Below are 26,370 nucleotides of genomic sequence, written 5' to 3' on the forward strand. Positions count from 1 at the left end.
CTGCCGTTGGCCGAGAATGGGCGATGCCAAAGCCCCTATTGACGGGGGGGGGGGAGAGAGGCCTTTGCGCGTTTGCGTCGGCCATTTAGACTCCGGGATGTCCGAGTTTCTGGATGTGACTTTATTAACAAGCTAACGTTCATCTCTGCACCAATCGGCTTCGCGCCCCCACCTTTTCGCTCTCCCGGCCTCTCTCGTTTCTATAGTAACCGCAGGGGAGCGATTTTAACCCAACACGCCTGCTGGGATCTCTGGGGGGGGATCTGGGAGCGGGGTGGGGGAACGACGCTGGTTTTACTCCCCGCCCCGATTTTACGCTCAGTCCAACTCAATATCGGGCGGGACCTTAAAACCAGCCCCCCACCCGATCCCGCCCGGCGAGCGAGGTTAAAATCTGCCTCCACACTCAGCGTACACCCCCTCCCGCCTGGAATGGGATGGACAACCTGTCAAAGAGCGAAGCCCGTTCTTTCCCGCTGCTTTTTTTATTTTGACTTAGTATTTCTTTTCTCCCCCTCCCCTCCCTGAAAGCTCTCCCGGTTCTGCCTCTTAAAGGGGACACTTAAAGGGATGGTGGTCTGGGCCAGCAGACTGTCACTGATGTGGCCCCATGAAGGTTAAGCCTTCACCCCTGTCGGGTGATTGGTTGTGTCCGTGTCCCTACCTCCTAGGAGTCGGGTGGTTTTGCCCTCCTTCTCCTCCCCTCCCCCCCTACTGGTCCGTGAGGCCTGGTCTCCACCTGACCGTCTCGACCCATCTCTCCCGAAACCGCTCGTTGATTCTGGGCTACAGCTCCACGTGTGCTGGGCGGGCACCACGGGCCTCTTCACCCCCACATCTGGATGGTACGTGTCACCCAGCTGCTCAGTCCCAGGAGCCGACCCTATCCTGGGTCGTTCTTCCCTTCCCCTAAACCAGGGGCACTGCCTGCTCCCCCCACCCCCCTGCTGAGACCAGCTGACTTGGCACAGGCCGGGCATCCAACCTGAGACTTTGGAACCAGCAGCACCCAAGGGTTTTGTGTTTGATTTACTGATTTTGCTGTGCTGTATTAATAAGTGCAGCGGAAAGAGACAGAGCGAGAGGGAGAGAGAGAGAGCGAGAGAACACACACAGAAGGAGAGAGGGAGAGGGAGAGAGAGAGGGACACACACACAAAAAGGAGAGACGGAGAGGGAGAGACGGGGAGATGGAGAGGGAGATACATATGGGGGGAGAGAGCGAGAGAAAGAAAGAGAGGGAGGGGGAAAGAGAGAGGGCAAGAAAGGGGGAGGGGAGAGAGAGGGGAGAGAGAGGGGAGAGAGAGGGGAGAGATGGTGGGAGGGAGGGAGTGATAGAGGGGGTTAGATAGAGGGAGAGAGGAGGGAGATAATGACAGAGGGGAGTAGATAGAGAGAGAGGGGGGGAAGAGAGATAGGGCGAATAGAGAGAGAGGGGGGAGAGAGAGAGGGGGGAGAGAGAGAGGGAAGAGTGAGAGGGGGGGAAGAGAGAGAGAGGGGGAAGAGAGAGAGAGGGGGGAAGAGAGAGAGAGGGGGGAAGAGAGAGAGAGGGGGAAGAGAGAGAGAGGGGGAAGAGAGAGAGAGGGGGAAGAGAGAGAGAGAGGGTGATGATAGAGAGAGAGGAAGAAGAGAGAGGGTGAAGAGAGAGAGAGGGTGAAGACAGAGAGAGAGGGGAAGGTAGAGGGGGGGAAGAGAGAGGGGGCAGAGAGAGAGATAGGTGGGGAGAGAGAGGGGGTGGGAGGCGGGGAGAGAGTGGGGGGAGAGAGAGAGAGAGAGAGAGGCGGGGAGAGAGAGAGGGAGATATAGGAGACAGTGGACACCCAATAATGCTTAAGGAAATGGTGACTGTTGGGCGACAGTGCTTTTGTCGAAGGCGGGAGGGGCCTCTGTCATTAAACAGCAAGACTTGCTCATCGTCCTTCCCGTTTGTTTACATGAAGCCCAGAGTAAGCGGCTACGCTCAGCACTGTGACAGCCCGGTTCATCCCACTCCATCCACCGACCCCGGCTTCTCCTCCTTTACTGCTGCACACCCCGGTCTCCGAACAAATTCACCTTGTCCGCCATATTGAACAGTGTGTGTGGCTCCAGTATCTGGAACATTCTCCACCTCACCGTCTGGTCCGTGTTGGGGGGAGCTTCACCTTTTTGATGTTTCACGGATCTTGTCTCAACTGGAACTGGGAGGATATACTTATCAGGAAAGGCTGAGCAGACTGGGGCTCTTTTCTCTAGAGAAGGGAGGCTGAGGGGTGACCTGATGGAGGTCTTTAAGATTATGAAAGGGTTTGATAGGGTAGACGTAGAGAAAATGTTTCCACTTGTGGGGGAGACCAGAACTAGGGGCCATAAATATGAGATAGTCACTAATAAATCCAATACAGAATTCAGGAGAAAATTCTTCACCCAGAGAGTGATGAGAATGTGGAACTCGCTACCACAAGGAGTAGTTGAGGTGAGTCGCATAGATGCATTTAAGGGGAAACTAGATAAACACATGAGGGAGAAAGGAATAGAAGGATATGCTGATAGGGTGAGATGAAGTGGGGAGGGGGGAGGTGCATGTGGAGCATAAATGCCAGCATAGACCAGTTGGGCCGAATGGCCCGTTTCTGTGCTTTAAACTCGATGTGGCCTCTTGACCGGGCAGATTGGGAACATCTGTCTCCTTTATAAAATGTAAAAAGCAGTTGGACACGGTTCGTCAACTTCCAGATGTGGGCAGCTGTGCAAACACTGCCGTCAACACACTTTCCAATAGAGCGGACTGGTGAGTCGGAGTGGTGGGTGGGAGCCGCCCCCACCCCTCACTGCAGTTTTTGTAACGATGGCCCGTACGCTAAACTGACAGATGAATGCAATCGGAGCCTGGTACAAAGACCCCCCCTCCCCCCACCTCCGGTGTTGATTTTCTGGCAGCTTTAGTAACTCTTGTCGTCAAGAATATTAAAGAGGAATGTAACACAACTCCATGGCCAGTCTGTGATTACACACGGCAAATTAAGAGATTCATCGCCAACGGTTTTTGTTCATGTCCTCCCTGTGAGATCATGGCCCTCTCTTCGCACCTGGAACATTAATGCTGGGCCCTGTTGAAGACCCCATGTCCATTCTGTGCTGGGACGAAGGTGTTAATTTGACTCCATTCTAAGGCAGGACCTCCAGTTCTGCTCCATTGGATGGTGTACCTCTGTCGACCGGAATTAATATCCATATACCGGATCTAACTAGGGCAAGCCAACCAGGCCTGAGATTCCATTGTGCACAAATCCAGCATTACCAGGACCAACAGTTGACCATTTTTGATGAACTGTCGAAGACCAATCCCAGCAGGACCACCAGTTGACTATTTTTTTGAAGAACCAGAAAGGGCCAATCCCAGCAGGACCAACAGTTGACCATTTTTTTTGAAGAACCATAAAGGGCCAATCCCAGCAGGACCAACAGTTGACTATTTTTTTGAAGAACTGTCAAAGGCCAATCCCTGCAGGGCCATCAGGAGCCAGCTCTGGTAGGCCCACCAGGGACTTGTCCTTAAACAGTTACCAGGGACCAGTTCTGGTAGGACCAACGGGGACCAGTCCTGGTGGGACCATCAGGGACCAGTTCTGGTAGGACCATTGGAGACCAGTCCTGGTAGGACCATTAGGGACCAGTTCTCGTAGGACCATTGGGAACCGGTTCTGGTAGGACCATTGGAGACCAGTCCTGGTAGGACCATTGGGGACCAGTCCTGGTAGGACCATTGGAGACCAGTTCTGGTGGGACCATTAGGGACCAGTTCTCGTAGGACCATTGGAGACCAGTTCTGGTGGGACCAACGGGGACCAATTCTGGTGGGACCATCGGGGACCAGTCCTGGTGGGACCATCGGGGACCAGTCCTGGTAGGACTATTAGGGACCAGTCCTGGTAGGACTATTAGGGACCAGTCCTGGTAGGACTATTGGGGACCAGTCCTGGTAGGACTATTGGGGACCAGTCCTGGTAGGACTATTAGGGACCAGTCCTGGTAGGACTATTGGGGACCAGTCCTGGTAGGACTATTGGGGACCAGTCCTGGTGGGACCATCGGGGACCAGTTCTGGTGGGACTATTGGGGACCAGTCCTGGTAGGACTATTGGGGACCAGTCCTGGTGGGACCATCGGGGACCAGTTCTGGTGGGACTATTGGGGACCAGTCCTGGTGGGACTATTGGGGACCAGTTCTGGTGGGACCATCGGGGACGAGTTCTGGTGGGACCATCGGGGACCAGTCCTGGTGGGACCATCGGGGACCATTTCTGGTGGGACCATCGGGGACCATTTCTGGTGGGACCATCGGGGACCAGTCCTGGTGGGACCATCGGGGACCAGTCCTGGTGGGACCATCGGGGACCAGTTCTGGTGGGACCATTGTGGACCAGCCCTGGTAGGACCATTAGGGACCAGTCCTGGTAGGACCATCGGGAACCAGTCCTGGTGGGACCATTGTGGACCAGCCCTGGTAGGACCATTAGGGACCAGTCCTGGTAGGACCATCGGGGACCAGTCCTGGTGGGACCATTGGAGACCAGTCCTGGTGGGACCATCGGGGACCAGTCCTGGTAGGACCATTAGGGACCAGTTCTGGTAGCACCATCGGGGACCAGTCCTGGTGGGACCATTGGGGACCAGTCCTGGTGGGACCATCGGGGACCAGTTCTGGTAGCACCATCGGGGACCAGTTCTGGTGGGACCATCGGGGACCAGTTCTGGTGGGACCATCGGGGACCAGTCCTGGTGGGACCATCGGGGACCAGTTCTGGTAGGACCATTAGGGACCAGTTCTGGTAGCACCATCGGGGACCAGTTCTGGTGGGACCATCGGGGACCAGTCCTGGTGGGACCATCGGGAACCAGTCCTGGTGCGACCATCGGGGACCAGTTCTGGTAGCACCATCGGGGACCAGTCCTGGTGGGACCATCGGGGACCAGTCCTGGTGGGACCATCGGGTACCAGTTCTGATGGGACCATCGGGGACCAGTTCTGATGGGACCATCGGGGACCAGTCCTGGTGGGACCATTAGGGACCAGTCCTGGTGGGACCATCGGGGACCAGTTCTGGTGGGACCATCGGGGACCAGTTCTGATGGGACCATCGGGGACCAGTCCTGGTGGGACCATCGGGGACCAGTCCTGGTGGGACCATCGGGGACCAGTCCTGGTGGGACCATCGGGGACCAGTTCTGGTACAAACATAAATGTCCATTTTAAGAACTGTGGGTGGACTTTGATGTAGAATGAGGACGACCAGACCCCATGAATCTTAACGGTTATCTCATCTTTTCGGCCAGGTCTTATTCGACCATGAATGCCTCACTCAGTGTAGCTAACAATGACCAGGCCTCTCACATTCTTCATGGCTGGTTTGTGTTTTCAGAAAAGCGATTTAAAAACGAAATCCTTATTATCCAACATGAACAGAAATTTGTGAAAATCTCTTAATTTCTGCTTTGATTAACAGTCTCTGCTGTGTTTTGTTTTTTGCCTTCTGTCTCTGCCTTTCTCACCCGTAGTACTATGATGAAGATTACGAGTATTATGACTATTACGATGAGTTTCACACAGCAGCTCCACCCACCGTGAAAGTGACAGAGGCAGCTGTTGAGAAAGCTGATTCAGGGCAGGTAAAAGGAGGAGGGAGGTGCACCAGGCATGTCCCAGTGTGTGTTCCAGATGTTGTGTGTCAAAAGTTGTCTACTGCCATCTGCTGCCATCTCTGCTTAACATCATCGATCGCCTTCATGTTTTAGCGTTTGTTTACAGCACCAGACCTCGACATTCATAAGACTATGGGGGGGGGGGGTGGGGGGTGGGGATGGTGGGGTATAGGGGAGGGGGTGGGGGAAGGAACTGGGGGATATAGATGTCAGAGAGAAGGAGCGAGAGAAACTGAGACTGAGACAGTGTGTGAGAGAGAGAGAAAGGGAGGGAGATAGAGAGAGATTCATCCACTCAGCCCACTGGATAGAAAGCTCGGTAAGAAGGGTAATTCTGAAGCACTCATTCAGGTTAAGTTGGAGAAGGGGAGACGAGGCAAATTTGGAACTGACGTCAGGAGCTCCTGCACAGTGCGAGTGGTGAACACAGACCATCGAGTGGGGAAGTAACTAAAGATGGCTTAACCACAACAACTTGCATTGGCAGTAGCGCCTTTAACCTGGAAACATCTCCGAAGGCGGTTCACGAGAGCTGTAGTGAAAAGAATGGGTACCCTTCTCCAGAGGAAAGCCTTTTAACGGAGCAGATTGGTCCTATCTCCACCAGAGAATAGAAGCTGATCGTGGGGGAGATGAGCACAGTCAGTAATGGCTTCCTCAAGGAAACACAAACCCATCTAAAAATTCCGACCGTACAATTTAGTTGCAAAGATTTTAAAAAATGGACCGAGGTGCTGCCGCTCTTTTGTGAAAATGGATAAAGATGGGGGTCCGTTCTTTTGGATGCTGATGATGCGGGACATGAGTTTTGGATTTATTGACGGGCAGAGGTGATTAACATCTATCGTTTTGCAATGGGAATGGTCTTATCGGTGTTCGGGCCTGGTGCTCACCCTACAAAGTCAAAGCCCAGATCAGTGGACTCTGACAGCCATCAAGTGTCACAGCTGCCATTTGTCTCATCATTTCATTTCATGTCATTGGTCATTGTCCATTCTTCCTCTTCTCTTTTTCATGTTTTTTTCCATCCCATCTTTCATCACCATCTGCCAGAAAGGGAAAGCCAACGGACGAAAGCAGGGGGCAAACGGCCCCGGCAAAGCAAAAGGCAAACCCTCCAAGGCCAGCGGGGCCCTTAAAAAAGTGCCGTCCCCCCCGAAGCCCGCCTCGGTCAAGCTGGCCGCGCTCCGGAACCCCGCGGTAAAAGTGGCCAAACCGAGACCCGCTGCAGTCAAAGCCGCCGCTAAAACCATCGTGAAGCAGAAGACCCGATTGAGTGGGTTCCAGCAGGTAGAATTGCAACCCGAGAGGCCATTATCCAGATCTTTCCTCTTGGGAGGCTACGGGAAAGATTTGGCATAATCCTGTCACCTCATCCTATCATTCACCCACTCGTTCTCTCCTTCTCATGGACCGCCTCCATTTTCACTGTCTCGCTCCTGCGATCCATTATCCTCGTGATAATGATCCTCATGGCACTGCCTGTTTGTTTGTTTTTTCCTTTTGTTGCTGTCGTCCTCCTTCTTGTTCTGGGGAGGCTTAACGCACTAACGCACTCTTCTCCCATTACGATCCGGTCTAGGATCCGACAGACCCAGCTCTCTATGAAGAAGAGGTTGAAATTGGGCCGTACACGGAGGGGCAGGACTATATTGACGTGCCAGTCTCAAGCGTTCCTCAAATCATCGAGAGTGATGTGACGAAGGTAACACACCCGTCTGCACCGCCATCATCTCCCCAGTGTCTCTGAGGTGCAGTAGGGGAATAACAGCCGTTAAAGCCAAACTGGACTGAGCTGGGTCAACATAGACTGTAGTCTGGGGTGTGTGTGTGTGTCCCTAGTTCCTAGTGGTTCAATGGAAAGACAAGTCCTTGATCACAGGTTACATGTGGATCACCTATAACTATAAGCCTCTAGTCCTAGACCAATTTGCTATCAGAATGATACCGGGGCTAAAAGGGTTAAATTATGAGGACAGGTTGCAGAGACTCGGCTTGTATTCCCTCGAGTATAGAAGATTAAGGGGTGATCTAATTGAGGTGTTCAACATAATTAAAGGATTCGATAGAGTAGATAGAGAGAAACTATTTCCTCTGGTGGGAGAGTCTAGAACAAGGGGGCATAACCTTAAAATTAGAGCTAGGCCGTTCAGGGGTGATGTCAGGAAACATTTCTTCACACAAAGGGGAGTGGAAATCTGGAATTCTCCCTCCCAAAAAGCTGTTGGGGCTAGGGGTCAATTGAAAACTTCAAAACTGAGATTGATAGATTTTTTGTTGGGTATTAAGGGTTATGGAACCAAAGCGGGTAGATGGAGTCAAGATACAGATCAGCCATGATCTAATTGAATGGCGGAACAGGCTCAAGGGGCTGAATGGCCTCCTCCTGTTCCTATGGTCCTATGATTTGCCTTTTGCCCCCTGACCTCAAGGCCCATGATGCACCTGTTGCAGGAAGAGGCCATTTTATTTGGATTTGCCAGTTGGCTTCTTACAATGTGGCCAATCCCTTCCAAAGCGAGGTGTGCAGCGAAAATGATGGGTAGTGACAGCTGAGGAGGAGCCAAGATTAGCAGCAGTGCCAATTATTCACCGTTGCTATGGTGTTTCTCGGTAATGAACCCATGGGATTCCTGGACTCTCTCCATTATTTTGAAAACTTTGAAGAGATAAACTATTTCTCTCCACCCTTCTCCAATGACTGGACCGGTGACCAAGACCCCATATTTGAATTCAGCAAACCATTTTGGACATAATCATCAAAGACAGCTTGGTCCTTCATTGGAGCTGAACAGGAATAGGAACAGGAGGCCATTCAGCCCCTCGAGCCTGTTCCGCCATTCAATCAGATCATGGGTGATCCGTCCCTCAACTCTATTTACCCGCCTTTGATCCTTATGCCTCGACCTAACTTAGTCTTGGAAATTTCAATTGACCCCCCCCCAGCATCCACAGCCTTTCGGGGGAGAGAATTCCACATTTTTACCACCGTGAATACTTCATAGTGGGGATTTTCCAGAAGAGCCTAACTAGAAATTCTGCAATGGCAGCCCATCGAAACCAACAGTCAGAAAACAACAGGCTATGGGGTATTCCCTGATATGTGCTCCCAATATGTCCCAGCGGTGCTGAGGCAGACTATCCTAGGCCATATGCCACCAACAGGTCCACACTGTAAGAGCTACTGTATTGTTAAACTTGGTTGAGTTCAGTTTGGTTTGGTTTGCTCGAGGTGTTCTGTTGACCCCCCTTCCCCGCTCCGGCATGTTTCTGAAAACCCACAGAACTTCAGTGGATTAATTATTTGGGTTTATTTCTGGTCCTTGGGTAGAGGGATGCTACAGCAGTAGAATGGAATATCTTTCCATTTTTGGCCCTGCGGCTGTAATTATGCAATACTAGATAGATAGACAGACGGACAGATAGATAGAACAAGCGCAAATTAGATTTGGAGCAAAGTTCTCAGCACCAGCAATACGCCTTATCCCATGTCAAAACACCCCCGACTGCACGGTCCACTTCCCATACCAATTGTCCATGTGCGTCGCTGAGTGAGATTTATGACCATTTGTGACCAATGTCATGCTATGGGCCTGTGCCCAATAATAGTTCGGTAGAACTACCTATATTAATTTTTCTTAGGATCTCTACATGTGAGAGAAAGAGAGAGAGGATAGCTGAATCCTAATGTCTGGGTCCCACTGCACCCAGTCCCCTGACCAAATGACATCTCCTCTTCCAAGGTCCAAGGTGGTGACTGCAGGTTGCTACAGTTACCTGGAGGTGGGAGACTCTCAGGTCTACAGGTGAGGGGTGGTGACTGCAGGTTGCTACAGTTACCTGGAGGTGGGAGACTCTCAGGTCTACAGGTAAGGGGTGGTGACTGCAGGTTGCTACAGTTACCTGGAGGGATGAGTCATCAGATTTGCTTGTTCTAAGCATCTGAGGTAAGCTGACATTGGTTTGGGTCCTATCTGATGTACATCGTTACACTATGTTTTCCTGTAGATGGGCCTGCGTTGGAACAGTTGCCGACGCAAATTGCTCGTTCTTCTTTCCAATTTTGCTGTTACATTATGCGGCCAGTTAAATGAGATTAACAGACACGGTGACCCTGCTCTCCTTAGTTTCCACGACAACAAGACGTGATGTTTTTGTGTCAGTTGCTAATCTGCTTTGGGCCGTGTCCTGCTGTTGTGCCATGAGCTTGTGACCAGTGTGTGCATCTTCAGAGCTTTGTGGGGCCAATGGGTGTTGGGTGGGATTGGGGGAGAGTATGTGAGGGTCAGACTGCATTGTACAGAATGGACCAGCCCACCAGCTGATGAGGACGAGGAGGGGGCAAAGGTGAAACTCGTTACTTCAAACTGCGATGGCTGGAGAAGGCTCTGGAGAGGGCTCACTAACAGGCCAAGGGACAACTAACCTCTCGTTCACCACCCTTAGGTGGCTATTTCTCAAAAGTAGCCAGTTCCAATGTGGCAACTGAGCTCAAGGGGATTTGGTGTTATTTAGGGAGTCGGTTAGCACCGGGATCAACTCTTGGACCAGGCTGTGTGGGGAAAATTCCCATTTGAGGTTTGGGAAGTGGGGGGACCTTGGTCTTTCGCAGCTTTCTGTTTTGACTGCTCGTCAGTCTCGATAGCCAGTGCGCTGATTCGTCCGGGGGTGGGCCAGTTGATTCTGATACAGCAGTCTGTTCCTGACAATGTACATCAGTCACGGGAGGATTTGAACAGGGGCTCCTGTACCGGCCTCATCACTGGCTTTTATCTGAAAGGCTCCTATGCGGAATGGCTTTTTCCAACTTTGTTCTTTCCTGGAATGAACGCTCACCATCAGTGTCAGTCAACGACTCGGCTCCGAGTGAGACAAAAAATAGTGAGAGTTAGAATGGAACATTTCCCCTTTACACCTGTAATTGCCTGATGGTCAGGGACAGTCGGAGGCAGATACAGCCTAACACTCCCTCTACACTGACCCTCTCCCGCATTCGCATGGGTTAGTTACAGAGTAAAACTCCCTCTACACTGTCCCATCAAACACTCCCAGGGCAGGTACAGCACGGGTTAGATACAGAGTAAAGCTCCCTCTACACTGTCCCATCAAACACTCCCAGGGCAGGTACAGCACGGGTTAGATACAGAGTAAAGCTCCCTCTACACTGTCCAATCAAATACTCCCAGGGCAGGTACAGCACGGGGTAGATACAGAGTAAAGCTCCCTCTACACTGTCCCATCAAACACTCCCAGAGCAGGTACCGCACGGGTTAGATACAGAGTAAAACTCCCTCTACACTGTCCAATCAAATACTCCCAGGGCAGGTACAACCATGGGTTAGATACAGAGTAAAGCTCCCTCTACACTGTCCCATCAAACACTCCCAGGGCAGGTACAGCACGGGTTAGATACAGAGTAAAGCTCCCTCTACACTGTCCCATCAAACACTCCCAGGGCAGGTACAGCACGGGTTAGATACAGAGTAAAGCTCCCTCTACACTGTCCCGTCTAAAACGGGCAGACGATTTACTGTCACCAGTTTCGCGCTCCAGCCAAAGACTGGTTTCATTATGATTACAGTCGAGGATGTTGCGATGGGAGAGAGGCCGAACGTTCTGTCCACTGTCCATGGTGTTGGATTCCAGAGAGAAGAACAAAGTTAAATATCCCATGGGAGGCCGCACACCTCTTTCAAATATCCAATGTGCTTTTTACAAGATAAACAACTGTTACTGCCGCGTGTACAGAGGCTCATACGGGTTAAATGTCAATGGTGTATGGGTGTGTCTACCTCTGGTGTCTATGGTTTATGTGTGTGTGTGTGTGTGTGTGTGTGTCTGCCCCCTCACTGACTGCCTGCCAATGGCCCCTGTCTCTTTGGTCTAATTGCCAGTGTGGACCACTGGCCCTGATGGCTGAGTGGGGCAGCTTTTGTCTCCGAGCCGTAAAGGGCAGGAAGACCCCAGGCTTTGACCCCTGGTCTATTCAGGATCAGACGATCTCGGTTAGGGGTGGCACATTTGGCCTCAGTACCGCTGGGTTAGGGAAGGGACGAAAGAAAAAATTGACCCCAGGGTCCCTTCTCCTGACCGTTACACACCAAGTGAGGATAAGATGGACCTGGCTGTCAACATAAGAAATAGGAGCAGGAGTAGGCCATTCGGCCCCTCGAGCCTGCTCCACCATTCAATCAGATCATGGCTGATCTTCGACCTCGACTCCACTTTCCTCAGGTGTCTAAAGGCACACGTGTGGAGATTGGTCATTTGGGCGAAGGGGGTCCCAGCCAGGTCACCGATGCCCTAGCGATCCAGGGGAGGGAAGGAAATTGCACGGGAACCAAAAATGCCAATGCGCCTCGTAGAGGTATTCCCCGCGCCCCCCTGCCCTCCCCATCCCGAGAGACCAAGGGTCACTGAACGGCAGTAGCGCATGTGTGTCCATCTCTGGAGCGATCGAACGGCTAATGGCCACGTTGGTCTGTGTTTCATTACTTTTTGCTTCCTTCGCCTGAACTGAGAGTCACTGCAGGATCAGTCCCGAAGGTGCCAAGCGCAGAGATGCCCGAGTGCCCGTCGCACGACCCGCCCTCTCATCAGCTCACTGGCTGCACCCAAAATACCCAAACACGCCAACTGGTCCTTATACTGAAGGGGGGAGGGGTGCATTCGCTCAACCCACCCGTTACCTGAGTTGGCATCATTTGTACCACAGGCCGACGGAGACCCCGCTAACTGGAGAGTGCCAGTCCAACCAACCTTTCACTGCCTCAGGCCTGGAGTGGCACTCGTATGGAGACTGGGATTTTGAACTCTGACCTCAAACTATTCGACCACAAAACTTGCATTTATATCATGCTTTTTGCGTCAGTGAACAGCCCGGGGCAGTTTACAGTGTGGTGTTGGCAGTGGGGGGTCCCAAAAATCGGTTACAAGATTACAGGAAGGGCTGGCAAGGTTTGGCGGGCGAGTTAGCAGAGGTGCCAGCTGGTTGAAGAGAACGTAACAGTGACAGGAGAGGCGGATGGGGTTAGGGCGAGGATTGGGGAGGAGTGGGGCCGATCTTTGTGCAACCCACGACCAATGGGAGATGGTTCCTTTAGCCCTGCCTGCCCTGGGCCGAACACTGACGGGGCAAGTGCCGGGACAGAGTGGCCCAGCCCACCCTGGTGTTAGAGTGGGCTCAGAGTTCGCTCTCAGAACCAGCAACGATGCATATGAGATCAGGGAGCACTCACGGGTACAGTGCAGAGATTTGTCTGCCATGGGCCGAGAGGTGGTACACTCAGGCCTGTTCTTTCCTCCATGCATGGGGTCAGGAGGAAGTGTGTATATATAATATATATGTGTGTGTATATAGGTGTATATGTATATATATGTGTGTGTATAGGTGTATATGTATATATGTGTGTGTGTATTGGTGTATATGTATATATGTGTGTGTATATAGGTGTATATGTGCATAAATGTATGTGCTTATGTGCATACATGTGTAAATATGTGTGTGTGTGCAGAAGTATATGTTTGTATAGAAGTATATATGTGTGTATGTGTGTATAAAACGATATGTGTGTGTGTGTATAGATCTGTATGTGTATAGAGGTGTATATGTGTGTATATGTGTACAGAAATATGTATGTGTGTATATGTATAGAAATATGTATGTGTGTATATGTATAGAAATAAGTATGTGTGTATATGTATAGAAATAAGTATGTGTGTATATGTATAGAAATATGTATGTGTGTATATGTATAGAAATAAGTATGTGTGTATATGTATAGAAATATGTATGTGTGTATATGTATAGAAATAAGTATGTGTGTATATGTATAGAAATATGTATGTGTGTATATGTATAGAAATATGTATGTGTGTATATGTATAGAAATAAGTATGTGTGTATATGTATAGAAATAAGTATGTGTGTATATAGGTACAGAAGTATGTATGTGTACAGAAGTGTATATGTGTATAGAAGTGTATATGTGTGCATATGTGTATGTATATATATGTGTATTATTGCCCATATAGATTTACACCCTTACATACATATATATATACTTATACCAACTTTACTCAGAGAGGCCACAGGTGGCAGGTGTGGGGAATAGAAAAGTCAGTAAGGGGCGCTCCTCTGAAATTCTAGTTGAGCCATGGTATAGGGCAGGTGAGAGGGAGCTTTACTCTGTATCTAACCCGTGCTGTACCTGCCCTGGGAGTGTTTGATGGGACAGTGTAGAGGGAGCTTTACTCTGTATCTAACCTGTGCTGTACCTGCCCTGGGGGTGTTTGATGGGACAGTGTAGAGGGAGCTTTACTCTGTATCTAACCCGTGCTGTACCTGCCCTGGGAGCGTTTGACGCTGACACTGGATATGAATGGGACAATGTACCATTCCCCAGCACTAACACCTCTCACTTGAATGAACACAAAATTAATACACACACACACTCACACACACACAAAAAAAATCATTTAAGAATAAAAGTGGAAGTGCGAGGCTGGTTGCTGGAACAGGAGCCAGAGGCACTGGCAGCTTCCCAAAGTGGGAGACCTTCTGTGAGATGTAGCTTTTCATTCTCTCCAATTTAACGGTGCCAATTTCTCCCACAGTTCTATAGGGACGAGCAGACCATGAGCAAAGGAGTAAGTAAAGGTGACTCAGTCCCGGCCCTGTGGTCGAGTATAGGGCAGGGGAAGGATGCTGAGGGCAGGGCACGTGACTCACCCCCCCCCCCGTGCCAGGCGGTAGGTGATTGGCAGCATGATCATGGCAAAGTATTTCTTTGGCAAACCCCCTCGGTGTGTTATGGACCGAGTTGAGTTTTAAGAGGCAGGCTAGCTTGTCCGGCAACACCCCAGATGCCTGAAGAGCGTTGGAGGTGACCTTCATGCATGTTTTGTCTTTGGTGAGGACCCAGGGGAGTGGCAGCCCTGCGTTAGGTAGGACCTGGGTTTTGGCCAGAAGATACCGAGCCATGATCATCTCGCTCTGGGCCCAAGGCCCGATGCAGATTGCTTCACTAATCTAATAGCTGGTCTTGCTTCTCTTTCACTGCTCCCCACCAGCAAGAGGAGGTGGAGCCCACCATTCATCCGTCCAAAGGAGATCTGGGGCTGGCGGAGAAGCAGTTTACAGGAGAAGACATTAGCCCGGGTGACCCCAGTTATGATTACGACTACGTTTATAAGGACTATTATGAGGAGCCCCCGCCCACGGAGATTGGTCCGGGACTTCCCGTTGAGACCGAGGTGTACACGGAAGGAGTAAGTGACCAGGGTCCCTGAACGAAGCCCCCTCACCTCTCGATGTTTTACTGAGACCCTGTCCCTTCCCGTTATTTGTGTATCATTGTCCCATTGGCTGCATCCGCTCCAATGCTGTCCTCGTTCCATCGTTGTCTCCTGGTCTTTACACCTGTCTCCGAAGCCCCTTTTGTTCGCTTTGGTCCAGCTGTGTCTCCTCCCTCATGGGGTCCACCTGTGACTCCGCCCTCACGGTGTCCACCTGTGTCTCCTCCCTCATGGTGTCCACCTGTGTCGTCTCCTCCCTCATGGTGTCCACCTGTGTCTCCTCCCTCACGGTGTCCACCTGTGTCTCCTCCCTCATGGTGTCCACCTGTGTCTCCTCCCTCACGGTGTCCACCTGTGTCTCCTCCCTCATGGTGTCCACCTGTGTCTCCTCCCTCACGGTGTCCACCTGTGTCTCCTCCCTCACGGTGTCCACCTGTGTCTCCTCCCTCATGGTGTCCACCTGTGTCACCTCCTCCCTCACGGTGTCCACCTGTGTCTCCTCCCTCATGGTGTCCACCTGTGTCGTCTCCTCCCTCATGGTGTCCACCTGTGTCTCCTCCCTCACGGTGTCCACCTGTGTCTCCTCCCTCATGGTGTCCACCTGTGTCTCCTCCCTCATGGTGTCCACCTGTGTCTCCTCCCTCACGGTGTCCACCTGTGTCTCCTCCCTCATGGTGTCCACCTGTGTCTCCTCCTCCCTCACGGTGTCCACCTGTGTCTCCTCCCTCATGGTGTCCACCTGTGTCGTCTCCTCCCTCATGGTGTCCACCTGTGTCTCCTCCTCCCTCACGGTGTCCACCTGTGTCTCCTCCTCCCTCATGGTGTCCACCTGTGTCTCCTCCTCCCTCACGGTGTCCACCTGTGTCTCCTCCCTCACGGTGTCCACCTGTGTCACCTCCCTCATGGTGTCCACCTGTGTCGTCTCCTCCCTCACGGTGTCCACCTGTCTCCTCCCTCACGGTGTCCACCTGTCTCCTCCCTCATGTTGTCCACCTGTGTCACCTCCTCCCTCATGGTGTCCACCTGTGTCTCCTCCCTCATGTTGTCCACCTGTGTCACCTCCTCCCTCATGTTGTCCACCTGTGTCTCCTCCCTCATGGTGTCCACCTGTGTCTCCTCCTCCCTCATGGTGTCCACCTGTGTCTCCTCCCTCATGGTGCACCTGTGTCTCCTCCTCCCTCATGGTGTCCACCTGTCTCCTCCTCCCTCATGTTGTCCACCTGTGTCTCCTCCCTTATGGTGTCCACCTGTGTCTCCTCCTCCCTCATGGTGTCCACCTGTCTCCTCCTCCCTCATGTTGTCCACCTGTGTCTCCTCCCTCATGGTGTCCACCTGTGTCTCCTCCTCCCTCATGGTGTCCACCTGTGTCTCCTCCCTTATGGTGTCCAGCTGTGTCTCCTCCCTTATGGTGTCCACCTGTGTCTCCTCCTCCCTCACAGTGTCCACCTGTGTCACCTCCTCCCTCATGGTGTCCACCTGTCTCCTCCCTCATGGTGTCCACCTGTCTCCTCCCTCATGGTGTCCACCTGTGTCTCCTCCCTCATGTTGTCCACCTGTGTCTCCTCCTCCCTCATGGTGTCCACCTGTGTCTCCTCCCTCACGGTGTCCACCTGTGTCTCCTCCTCCCTCACGGTGTCCACCTGTGTCTCCTCCCTCACGGTGTCCACCTGTGTCTCCTCCCTCATGGTGTCCACCTGTGTCTCCTCCTCCCTCATGGTGTCCACCTGTGTCTCCTCCCTCACGGTGTCCACCTGTGTCTCCTCCTCCCTCACGGTGTCCACCTGTGTCTCCTCCCTCATGGTGTCCACCTGTGTCTCCTCCCTCACGGTGTCCACCTGTGTCTCCTCCTCCCTCATGGTGTCCACCTGTGTCTCCTCCTCCCTCATGGTGTCCACCTGTGTCTCCTCCCTCACGGTGTCCACCTGTGTCTCCTCCTCCCTCACGGTGTCCACCTGTGTCTCCTCCTCCCTCATGGTGTCCACCTGTGTCTCCTCCCTCATGGTGTCCACCTGTGTCTCCTCCTCCCTCATGGTGTCCACCTGTGTCTCCTCCTCCCTCATGGTGTCCACCTGTGTCTCCTCCCTCACGGTGTCCACCTGTGTCTCCTCCCTCACGGTGTCCACCTGTGTCGTCTCCTCCCTCACGGTGTCCACCTGTGTCTCCTCCTCCCTCATGGTGTCCACCTGTGTCTCCTCCCTCATGGTGTCCACCTGTGTCTCCTCCCTCACGGTGTCCACCTGTGTCTCCTCCTCCCTCACGGTGTCCACCTGTGTCTCCTCCTCCCTCACGGTGTCCACCTGTGTCTCCTCCCTCATGGTGTCCACCTGTGTCTCCTCCCTCATGGTGTCCACCTGTGTCTCCTCCTCCCTCACGGTGTCCACCTGTGTCTCCTCCCTCATGGTGTCCACCTGTGTCTCCTCCCTCATGGTGTCCACCTGTGTCTCCTCCCTCATGGTGTCCACCTGTGTCTCCTCCTCCCTCATGGTGTCCACCTGTGTCTCCTCCTCCCTCATGGTGTCCACCTGTGTCTCCTCCTCCCTCACGGTGTCCACCTGTGTCTCCTCCTCCCTCACGGTGTCCACCTGTGTCTCCTCCTCCCTCACGGTGTCCACCTGTGTCTCCTCCTCCCTCACGGTGTCCACCTGTGTCTCCTCCTCCCTCACAGTGTCCACCTGTGTCTCCTCCTCCCTCACGGTGTCCACCTGTGTCTCCTCCTCCCTCACGGTGTCCACCTGTGTCTCCTCCTCCCTCATGGTGTCCACCTGTGTCTCCTCCTCCCTCATGGTGTCCACCTGTGTCTCCTCCCTCACGGTGTCCACCTGTGTCTCCTCCTCCCTCATGGTGTCCACCTGTGTCTCCTCCCTCACGGTGTCCACCTGTGTCTCCTCCTCCCTCATGGTGTCCACCTGTGTCTCCTCCTCCCTCATGGTGTCCACCTGTGTCTCCTCCCTCATGTTGTCCACCTGTGTCACCTCCTCCCTCATGTTGTCCACCTGTGTCTCCTCCCTCATGGTGTCCACCTGTGTCTCCTCCTCCCTCATGGTGTCCACCTGTGTCTCCTCCCTCATGGTGTCCACCTGTGTCTCCTCCCTCATGGTGTCCACCTGTGTCTCCTCCCTCATGGTGTCCACCTGTGTCTCCTCCCTCATGGTGCACCTGTGTCTCCTCCCTCATGGTGCACCTGTGTCTCCTCCTCCCTCATGGTGTCCACCTGTCTCCTCCTCCCTCATGTTGTCCACCTGTGTCACCTCCTCCCTCATGGTGTCCACCTGTGTCTCCTCCCTTATGGTGTCCACCTGTGTCTCCTCCTCCCTCACAGTGTCCACCTGTGTCTCCTCCTCCCTCATGGTGTCCACCTGTCTCCTCCCTCACGGTGTCCACCTGTCTCCTCCCTCATGGTGTCCACCTGTGTCTCCTCCCTCATGGTGTCCACCTGTGTCTCCTCCTCCCTCATGGTGTCCACCTGTGTCTCCTCCCTCACGGTGTCCACCTGTGCTCCTCCAATGCAATGTGGTGATCTTATTTTTTTTGTAAATGTCTCTGATGCTATTTCCAGTTTAGTCCATGACTCTATCGCCTGCAGCCTCTCTGTGATATTAATGCCTATTCCCTTCCTTACAACCTGCGTTGTGTCAGCTCCTGCTTCGGTGATGTCACCTCCTGCTTCGGTGACGTCGTCTTCTGCTTGGCCATGCCGTCGTACACTTCCTGTTAATCTGTGATGTAATTTCCTGTCTGGTGTGGTCGCCTCTTTGCTGATGTAATGCTCAGCTTTCTGATGCTGTGTGTCGCTCTGTGTGATGTCATCTCCCATTCAGTGACGTCACCGTGCACTTTCTAATATTGACTGTCAATCCAAGTGATGTCATCGGTTCAGCGCAGCGAGCCTGCTGTTAATGATGTAATTTCCTATTATGTACGATGTCACTTCCTGTTAGACGCTCAGTTTGGCTGATGTCATTTTCTTGTTCGTTGATGTCATCTGACATTTAGTGACGTCACTCCATTCCCAATTACATCATTTCCTCACCGATGTCATTTCCCAGTGAAGTTGCCATCACCCACGATGATGCCACTTACAATGCCTGGGATTTGGTTCGCCTGTTGGCGACTGTAGAAAGTCAGCAATATCCAGCCAACAACGCGCTGACGGTGTCTGCAGGGGTGGGTGGGGGTCAGACATTGTTTGTGGGTCAGGTCAGTTACTGAAGAGTGACAGAATACAAGAGAAATAAATTCCCCCAAAACAACATCAAAGAGAATACAACAAGGGTCATTCAGTGCCAGTCCCGTTCAGTGCCAGTCCCGTTCAGTGCCAGTCCCGTTCAATGCCAGTCCCGTTCAGTGCCAGTCCCGTTCAGTGCCAGTCCCATTCAATGCCAGTCCCGATCAGTGCCAGTCACGATCAATGCCAGTCCCATTCAATGCCAGTCCCATTCAGTGCCAGTCCCATTCAGTGCCAGTCCCATTCAATGCCAGTCCCATTCAGTGCCAGTCCTGATCAATGCCAGTCCCATTCAATGCCAGTCCCATTCAATGCCAGTCCCATTCAATGTCAGTCCCATTCAATGTCAGTCCCGTTCAGTGCCAGTCGTGATCATTGCCAGTCCCGTTCAGTGCCAGTCCCGTTCTGTGCCAGTCCCGATCAATGTCAGTCCCATTCAGTGCCAGTCCCATTCAATGCCAGTCCCATTCAATGACAGTCCCGTTCAGTGCCAGTCCCATTCAATGCCAGTCCCGTTCAGTGCCAGTCCCATTCAATGCCAGTCCCGTTCAGTGCCAGTCCTGATCAGTGCCAGTCATGATCAATGCCAGTCCCGTTCAATGCCAGTCCCATTCAGTGCCAGTCCCGTTCAGTGCCAGTCCCGATTAATGCCAGTCCCGTTCAGTGCCAGTCCCGATCAGTGCCAGTCCCATTCAATGCCAGTCCCAATCAGTGCCAGTCCCGTTCAGTGCCAGTCCCGTTCAATGCCAGTCCCATTCAATGCCAGTCCCGATCAATGCCAGTCCCATTCAATGCCAGTCCCATTCAATGCCAGTCCCGATCAATGCCAGTCCCGATCAATGCCAGTCCCATTCAATGCCAGTCCAATTCAGTGCCAGTCCCGATCAATGCCAGTCCCATTCAGTGCCAGTCCCGTTCAGTGCCAGTCCCGATCAATGCCAGTCCTATTCAGTGCCAGTCCTATTCAATGCCAGTCCCATTCAATGCCAGTCCCGATCAATGCCAGTCCCGATCAATGCCAGTCCCATTCAATGCCAGTCCAATTCAGTGCCAGTCCCATTCAGTGCCAGTCCCGTTCAGTGCCAGTCCCATTCAGTGCCAGTCCCGTTCAGTGCCAGTCCCGATCAATGCCAGTCCTATTCAGTGCCAGTCCTATTCAGTGCCAGTCCTGATCAATGCCAGTCCCGATCAGTGCCAGTCCCATTCAGTGCCAGTCCCATTCAGTGCCAGTCCCATTCAGTGCCAGTCCTGATCAATGCCAGTCCCATTCAGTGCCAGTCCTGATCAATGCCAGTCCCATTCAGTGTCAGTCCCATTCAGTGCCAGTCCCAGTCAGTGCCATTCTCATTCAGTGCCAGTCCCGTTCAGTGCCAGTCCTGTTCAGTGCCAGTCCCGTTCAGTGCCATTCTCATTCAGTGCCAGTCCCAGTCAGTGCCAGTCCTGATCAATGCCAGTCCCATTCAGTGCCAGTCCTGTTCAGTGCCAGTCCCGTTCAGTGCCATTCTCATTCAGTGCCAGTCCCAGTCAGTGCCAGTCCTGATCAATGCCAGTCCCATTCAGTGCCAGTCCTGTTCAGTGCCAGTCCCGTTCAGTGCCATTCTCATTCAGTGCCAGTCCCAGTCAGTGCCAGTCCTGATCAATGCCAGTCCCATTCAGTGCCAGTCCTGTTCAGTGCCAGTCCCGTTCAGTGCCAGTCCCGTTCAGTGCCAGTCCTGTTAAGTGCCAGTCCTATTCAATGCCATTCCCGTTCAATGCCAGTCCCAATCAGTGCCAGTCCCATTCAGTGCCAGTCCCATTCAATGCCATTCCCATTCAATGCCAGTCCCATTCAATGCCATTCCCATTCAATGACAGTCCCATTCAGTGCCAGTCCCGTTCATCGCCAGTCCCAATCAGTGCCAGTCCCATTCAATGCCAGTCCCGTTCAGTGCCAGTCCCAGTCAGTGCCAGTCCTGATCAATGCCAGTCCCATTCAGTGCCAGTCCTCTTCAGTGCCAGTCCCGTTCAGTGCCATTCTCATTCAGTGCCAGTCCCAGTCAGTGCCAGTCCTGATCAATGCCAGTCCCATTCAGTGCCAGTCCTGTTCAGTGCCAGTCCCGTTCAGTGCCAGTCCTGTTAAGTGCCAGTCCTATTCAATGCCATTCCCGTTCAATGCCAGTCCCAATCAGTGCCAGTCCCATTCAGTGCCAGTCCCATTCAATGCCATTCCCATTAAATGCCAGTCCCATTCAATGCCATTCCCATTCAATGCCAGTCCCATTCAGTGCCAGTCCCGTTCATCGCCAGTCCCAATCAGTGCCAGTCCCATTCAATGCCAGTCCCGTTCATCGCCAGTCCCATTCAGTGCCAGTCCTGATCAATGCCAGTCCCGTTCATCGCCAGTCCCATTCAATGCCAGTCCTGTTCAGTGCCAGTCCCATTCAATGCCAGTCCCGTTCATCGCCAGTCCCATTCAGTGCCAGTCCCGATCAATGCCAGTCCCATTCAGTGCCAGTCCCGATCAATGCCAGTCCCGTTCAGTGCCAGTCCTGATCAATGCCAGTCCCGTTCAGTGCCAGTCCTGATCAATGCCAGTCCCGTTCAGTGCCAGTCCCGATCAATGCCAGTCCCATTCAGTGCCAGTCCCGTTCAGTGCCAGTCCCGATCAATGCCAGTCCTATTCAGTGCCAGTCCTATTCAATGCCAGTCCCATTCAATGCCAGTCCCGATCAATGCCAGTCCCGATAAATGCCAGTCCAATTCAGTGCCAGTCCCGATCAATGCCAGTCCCATTCAGTGCCAGTCCCGTTCAGTGCCAGTCCCATTCAGTGCCAGTCCCGTTCAGTGCCAGTCCCGATCAATGCCAGTCCTATTCAGTGCCAGTCCTATTCAGTGCCAGTCCTATTCAGTGCCAGTCCCATTCAGTGCCAGTCCCGTTCAGTGCCAGTCCCGATCAATGCCAGTCCTATTCAGTGCCAGTCCTATTCAGTGCCAGTCCTGATCAATGCCAGTCCCGATCAGTGCCAGTCCCATTCAGTGCCAGTCCCATTCAGTGCCAGTCCTGATCAATGCCAGTCCCATTCAGTGCCAGTCCTGATCAATGCCAGTCCCATTCAGTGTCTGTCCCATTCAGTGCCAGTCCCAGTCAGTGCCATTCTCATTCAGTGCCAGTCCCGTTCAGTGCCAGTCCCGTTCAGTGCCATTCTCATTCAGTGCCAGTCCCAGTCAGTGCCAGTCCTGATCAATGCCAGTCCTGTTCAGTGCCAGTCCCGTTCAGTGCCATTCTCATTCAGTGCCAGTCCCAGTCAGTGCCAGTCCTGATCAATGCCAGTCCCATTCAGTGCCAGTCCTGTTCAGTGCCAGTCCCGTTCAGTGCCATTCTCATTCAGTGCCAGTCCCAGTCAGTGCCAGTCCTGATAAATGCCAGTCCCATTCAGTGCCAGTCCCGTTCAGTGCCAGTCCCGTTCAGTGCCAGTCCTGTTAAGTGCCAGTCCTATTCAATGCCATTCCCGTTCAATGCCAGTCCCAATCAGTGCCAGTCCCATTCAGTGCCAGTCCCATTCAATGCCATTCCCATTCAATGCCAGTCCCATTCAATGCCATTCCCATTCAATGCCAGTCCCATTCAGTGCCAGTCCCGTTCATCGTCAGTCCCAATCAGTGCCAGTCCCATTCAATGCCAGTCCCGATTAATGCCAGTCCCGTTCATCGCCAGTCCCATTCAGTGCCAGTCCTGATCAATGCCAGTCCCGTTCATCGCCAGTCCCATTCAATGCCAGTCCTGTTCAGTGCCAGTCCCATTCAATGCCAGTCCCGTTCATCGCCAGTCCCATTCAGTGCCAGTCCCGATCAATGCCAGTCCCATTCAGTGCCAGTCCCGATCAATGCCAGTCCCGTTCAGTGCCAGTCCTGATCAATGCCAGTCCCGTTCAGTGCCAGTCCTGATCAATGCCAGTCCCGTTCAGTGCCAGTCCCGATCAATGCCAGTCCCATTCAGTGCCAGTCCCGTTCAGTGCCAGTCCTGATCAATGCCAGTCCTGATCAATGCCAGTCCCGTTCAGTGCCACTCCCATTCAGTGCCAGTCCCATTCAGTGCCAGTCCTGATCAATGCCAGTCCTGTTCAGTGCCAGTCCCGTTCAGTGCCAGTCCCGATCAATGCCAGTCCCGATCAGTGCCAGTCCCGTTCAATGCCAGTCCCATTCAATGTCAGTCCCGATCAGTGCCAGTCCCGTTCAATGCCAGTCCCATTCAGTGCCAGTCACATTCAGTGCCAGTCCTGATCAATGCCAGTCCCGTTCAGTGCCAGTCCCATTCAATGCCAGTCCCATTCAGTGCCAGTCCCATTCAGTGCCAGTCCCGTTCAGTGCCAGTCCTATTCAGTGCCAGTCCCGATCATTGCCAGTCCCGTTCAATGCCAGTCCCATTCAATGCCAGTCCCGATCAATGCCAGTCCTGTTCAGTGCCAGTCCCGTTCAGTGCCAGTCCCGATCAATGCCAGTCCCGATCAGTGCCAGTCCCATTCAGTGCCAGTCCCGTTCAGTGCCACTCCTGATCAATGCCAGTCCCGTTCAGTGCCGGTCCCGTTCAGTGCCAGTCCTGTTCAATGCCAGTCCCGTTCAGTGCCAGTCCCGTTCAGTGCCAGTCCCAGTCAGTGCCAGTCCCGTTCAGTGCCAGTCCTGATCAATGCCAGTCCCGTTCAGTGCCAGTCCCGTTCAGTGCCAGTCCCGTTCAGTGCCAGTCCCATTCAATGCCAGTCCCGTTCAGTGCCAGTCCCGTTCAGTGCCAGTCCCGTTCAGTGCCAGTCCCGTTCAGTGCCAGTCCCATTCAATGCCAGTCCCATTCAGTGCCAGTCCCGTTCAGTGCCAGTCCCGTTCAGTGCCAGTCCCATTCAGTGCCAGTCCTGATCAATGCCAGTCCCATTCAGTGCCAGTCCCGTTCAGTGCCAGCTCTGCGATTATCAGCCTTGTTCCAATGCCACTGCCAGCCCTTTCCAATCTCAGCCCTCTGCAATTGCCAGTCGAGACATGCATTTGAATTTGACACCTTCAGGATATGGCCATTTCCCCAGAAAGGACCTGGCCCCGTGGGGCAGGAGCCCGCAGTCTGTGTCGCGTTGGTCAATGTTCAGACACCTTCTGACCTTTCAGCCTCCACGAGGCTGTGGCCTTTGAAATGGGAACCTGATGTTTTTGTGACAAAGTGTTTTGTTCTTTCAGGTGGCTTTGAGTGGACCGAAGGGAGAGAAAGGAGAGCCTGCAGTCGTCGAGTCAGTGAGTACCTGGTCCCAGGACTGTCCTCCATCCCCACTGCGTCAGTGTGGGAGAGGCTGGCTGCTTGCCTCCAATGGCGGAGGAAGCCCCTCTCTCCTCCCCTCCCCCACGCTGAACCCCTCCCCCTCCCTCCTCCCCTCCCCCACTCAGTGACCCCCTCCACTACCCTCCTCTCCTCCCTCTCCTCACCTCCCTCCTCCCTCTCCTCCCCTTCCTCCATCTCCTCCCCTTCTTTCCTCTCCTCCACCATTTCCTCCCTCTCCTCCTCCCATCCTCCTTCTCCTTCCGCTCCTCTCCTCCCCCTCCATCTCCTCCCCCTCCTCCCTCGTCCTCTCCTCCCTGTCCTTCCCTTCCTCCCTCTCCTCCCACTTCCTCCCTCCTCTCCCCCTCCTACCTCTCCCCTCCTCTCTCTCCTCCTCTTCTTCCCCCTCCTCCCCCTCTCCTCCCTCTCTGCCTCCTCCTTCTCCTCCCCTTCCTTCCTCTCCCCCTACTTCCCTTGCCCCTCTACTCCCTCTTCATCCCCCTCCCCCTCCTCCCCCTCCCTCCTCCCCTCCCCCTCATCGCCCCTCCCCCTCATCCCCCTCCCCCTCCTCTCCCCCTCTCCCGTGTCTGATGGTGTCTCTATGTATTTACAGGGGATGCTGGTTGAAGGTCCTCCTGGCCCAGAAGGCCCCTCAGTAAGTAGAGGAATCTGTTGTAGACTGCAGTGGATGCAGGATCTGGTCTGTTCATCACTTGTTCTGTTCCATGAATTAGTGGCTGTGTTTTATTGAATAATGACAACTTGCCCTTGAATAATCCACCCAAATGTGTGTCCGTGCGTGACATTTTGATATTTTGCTGCTCTCCAAAAAAAAGGATGGTATTTGAAATTAATTTGAAGACGAGTGAATCCTCCAACTATCAAAAAAAAAACGGTGCCTACTCTTTGTGGCCTGGAATTAATTCTGTCCGAGTCCAAGTGAAAGGATTTCCCTTTGCCAGCTGGGCTCAGAGTCGGTTCCTTAGTCTGGGAAAGGAAGAAATGAAGACATCAGCCTTGATCTCAAAGTAGTGAGGAATGGGTGGGATTGTGGAGTAGAGGGAATGGTTGGGATTGTAGAGTAGAGGGAATGGGTGAGATTGTAGAGTAGAGGGAATGGTTGGGATTGTAGAGTAGGGGAAATGGTTGGGATTGTCGAGTAGAGGGAATGGGTGAGATTGTAGAGTAGAGGGAATGGTTGGGATTGTAGAGTAGGGGGAATGGTTGGGATTGTAGAGTAGGGGGAATGGTTGGGATTGTAGAGTAGAGGGAATGGGTGAGATTGTAGAGTAGGGGGAATGGTTGGGATTGTAGAGTAGAGGGAATGGGTGAGATTGTAGAGTAGACAGAATGGGTGAGATTGTGCAGTAGAGGGAATGGTTGGGATTTCAGAGTAGAGGGAATGGGTGAGATTGTAGAGTAGAGGGAATGGTTGTGATTGTAGAGTAGAGGGAATGGTTGGGATTGTAGAGTAGGGGGAATGGTTGGGATTGTAGAGTAGAGGGAATGGGTGAGATTGTAGAGTAGACAGAATGGGTGAGATTGTGCAGTAGAGGGAATGGTTGGGATTTCAGAGTAGAGGGAATGGTTGGGATTGTAGAGTAGAGGGAATGGTTGGGATTGTAGAGTAGAGGGAATGGTTGGGATTGTAGAGTAGAGGGAATGGTTGGGATTGTAGGGTAGAGGGAATGGTTGGGATTGTAGAGTAGAGGGAATGGTTGGGATTGTAGAGTAGAGGGAATGGTTGGGATTGTAGAGTAGAGGGAATGGTTGGGATTGTAGAGTAGAGGGAATGGTTGGGATTGTAGAGTAGAGGGAATGGGTGGGATTGTAGGGTAGAGGGAATGGTTGGGATTGTAGAGTAGAGGGAATGGTTGGGATTGTAGGGTAGAGGG

At 53.0% G+C, this 26,370-nt stretch overlaps 1 protein-coding gene across 1 annotated transcript in view; it reads left to right on the forward strand.

The window, feature by feature from the left end:
* Positions 1 to 26,370, forward strand: part of LOC137307843 (collagen alpha-1(V) chain-like) — a 522,869-nt gene that overhangs the window by 220,060 nt on the left and 276,439 nt on the right. Inside the window, exons 6-10 of the mRNA XM_067976930.1 lie at positions 5,538 to 5,648; positions 7,264 to 7,386; positions 14,754 to 14,951; positions 24,400 to 24,453; positions 25,089 to 25,130. Coding sequence (XP_067833031.1) covers positions 5,538 to 5,648; positions 7,264 to 7,386; positions 14,754 to 14,951; positions 24,400 to 24,453; positions 25,089 to 25,130 — 528 coding nt within the window. The remainder of the gene's footprint in view (positions 1 to 5,537; positions 5,649 to 7,263; positions 7,387 to 14,753; positions 14,952 to 24,399; positions 24,454 to 25,088; positions 25,131 to 26,370) is intronic.

Source organism: Heptranchias perlo, unplaced genomic scaffold (assembly GCF_035084215.1).
Source record: "Heptranchias perlo isolate sHepPer1 unplaced genomic scaffold, sHepPer1.hap1 HAP1_SCAFFOLD_113, whole genome shotgun sequence".
Taxonomy (NCBI): Eukaryota; Metazoa; Chordata; class Chondrichthyes; order Hexanchiformes; family Hexanchidae; genus Heptranchias; species Heptranchias perlo.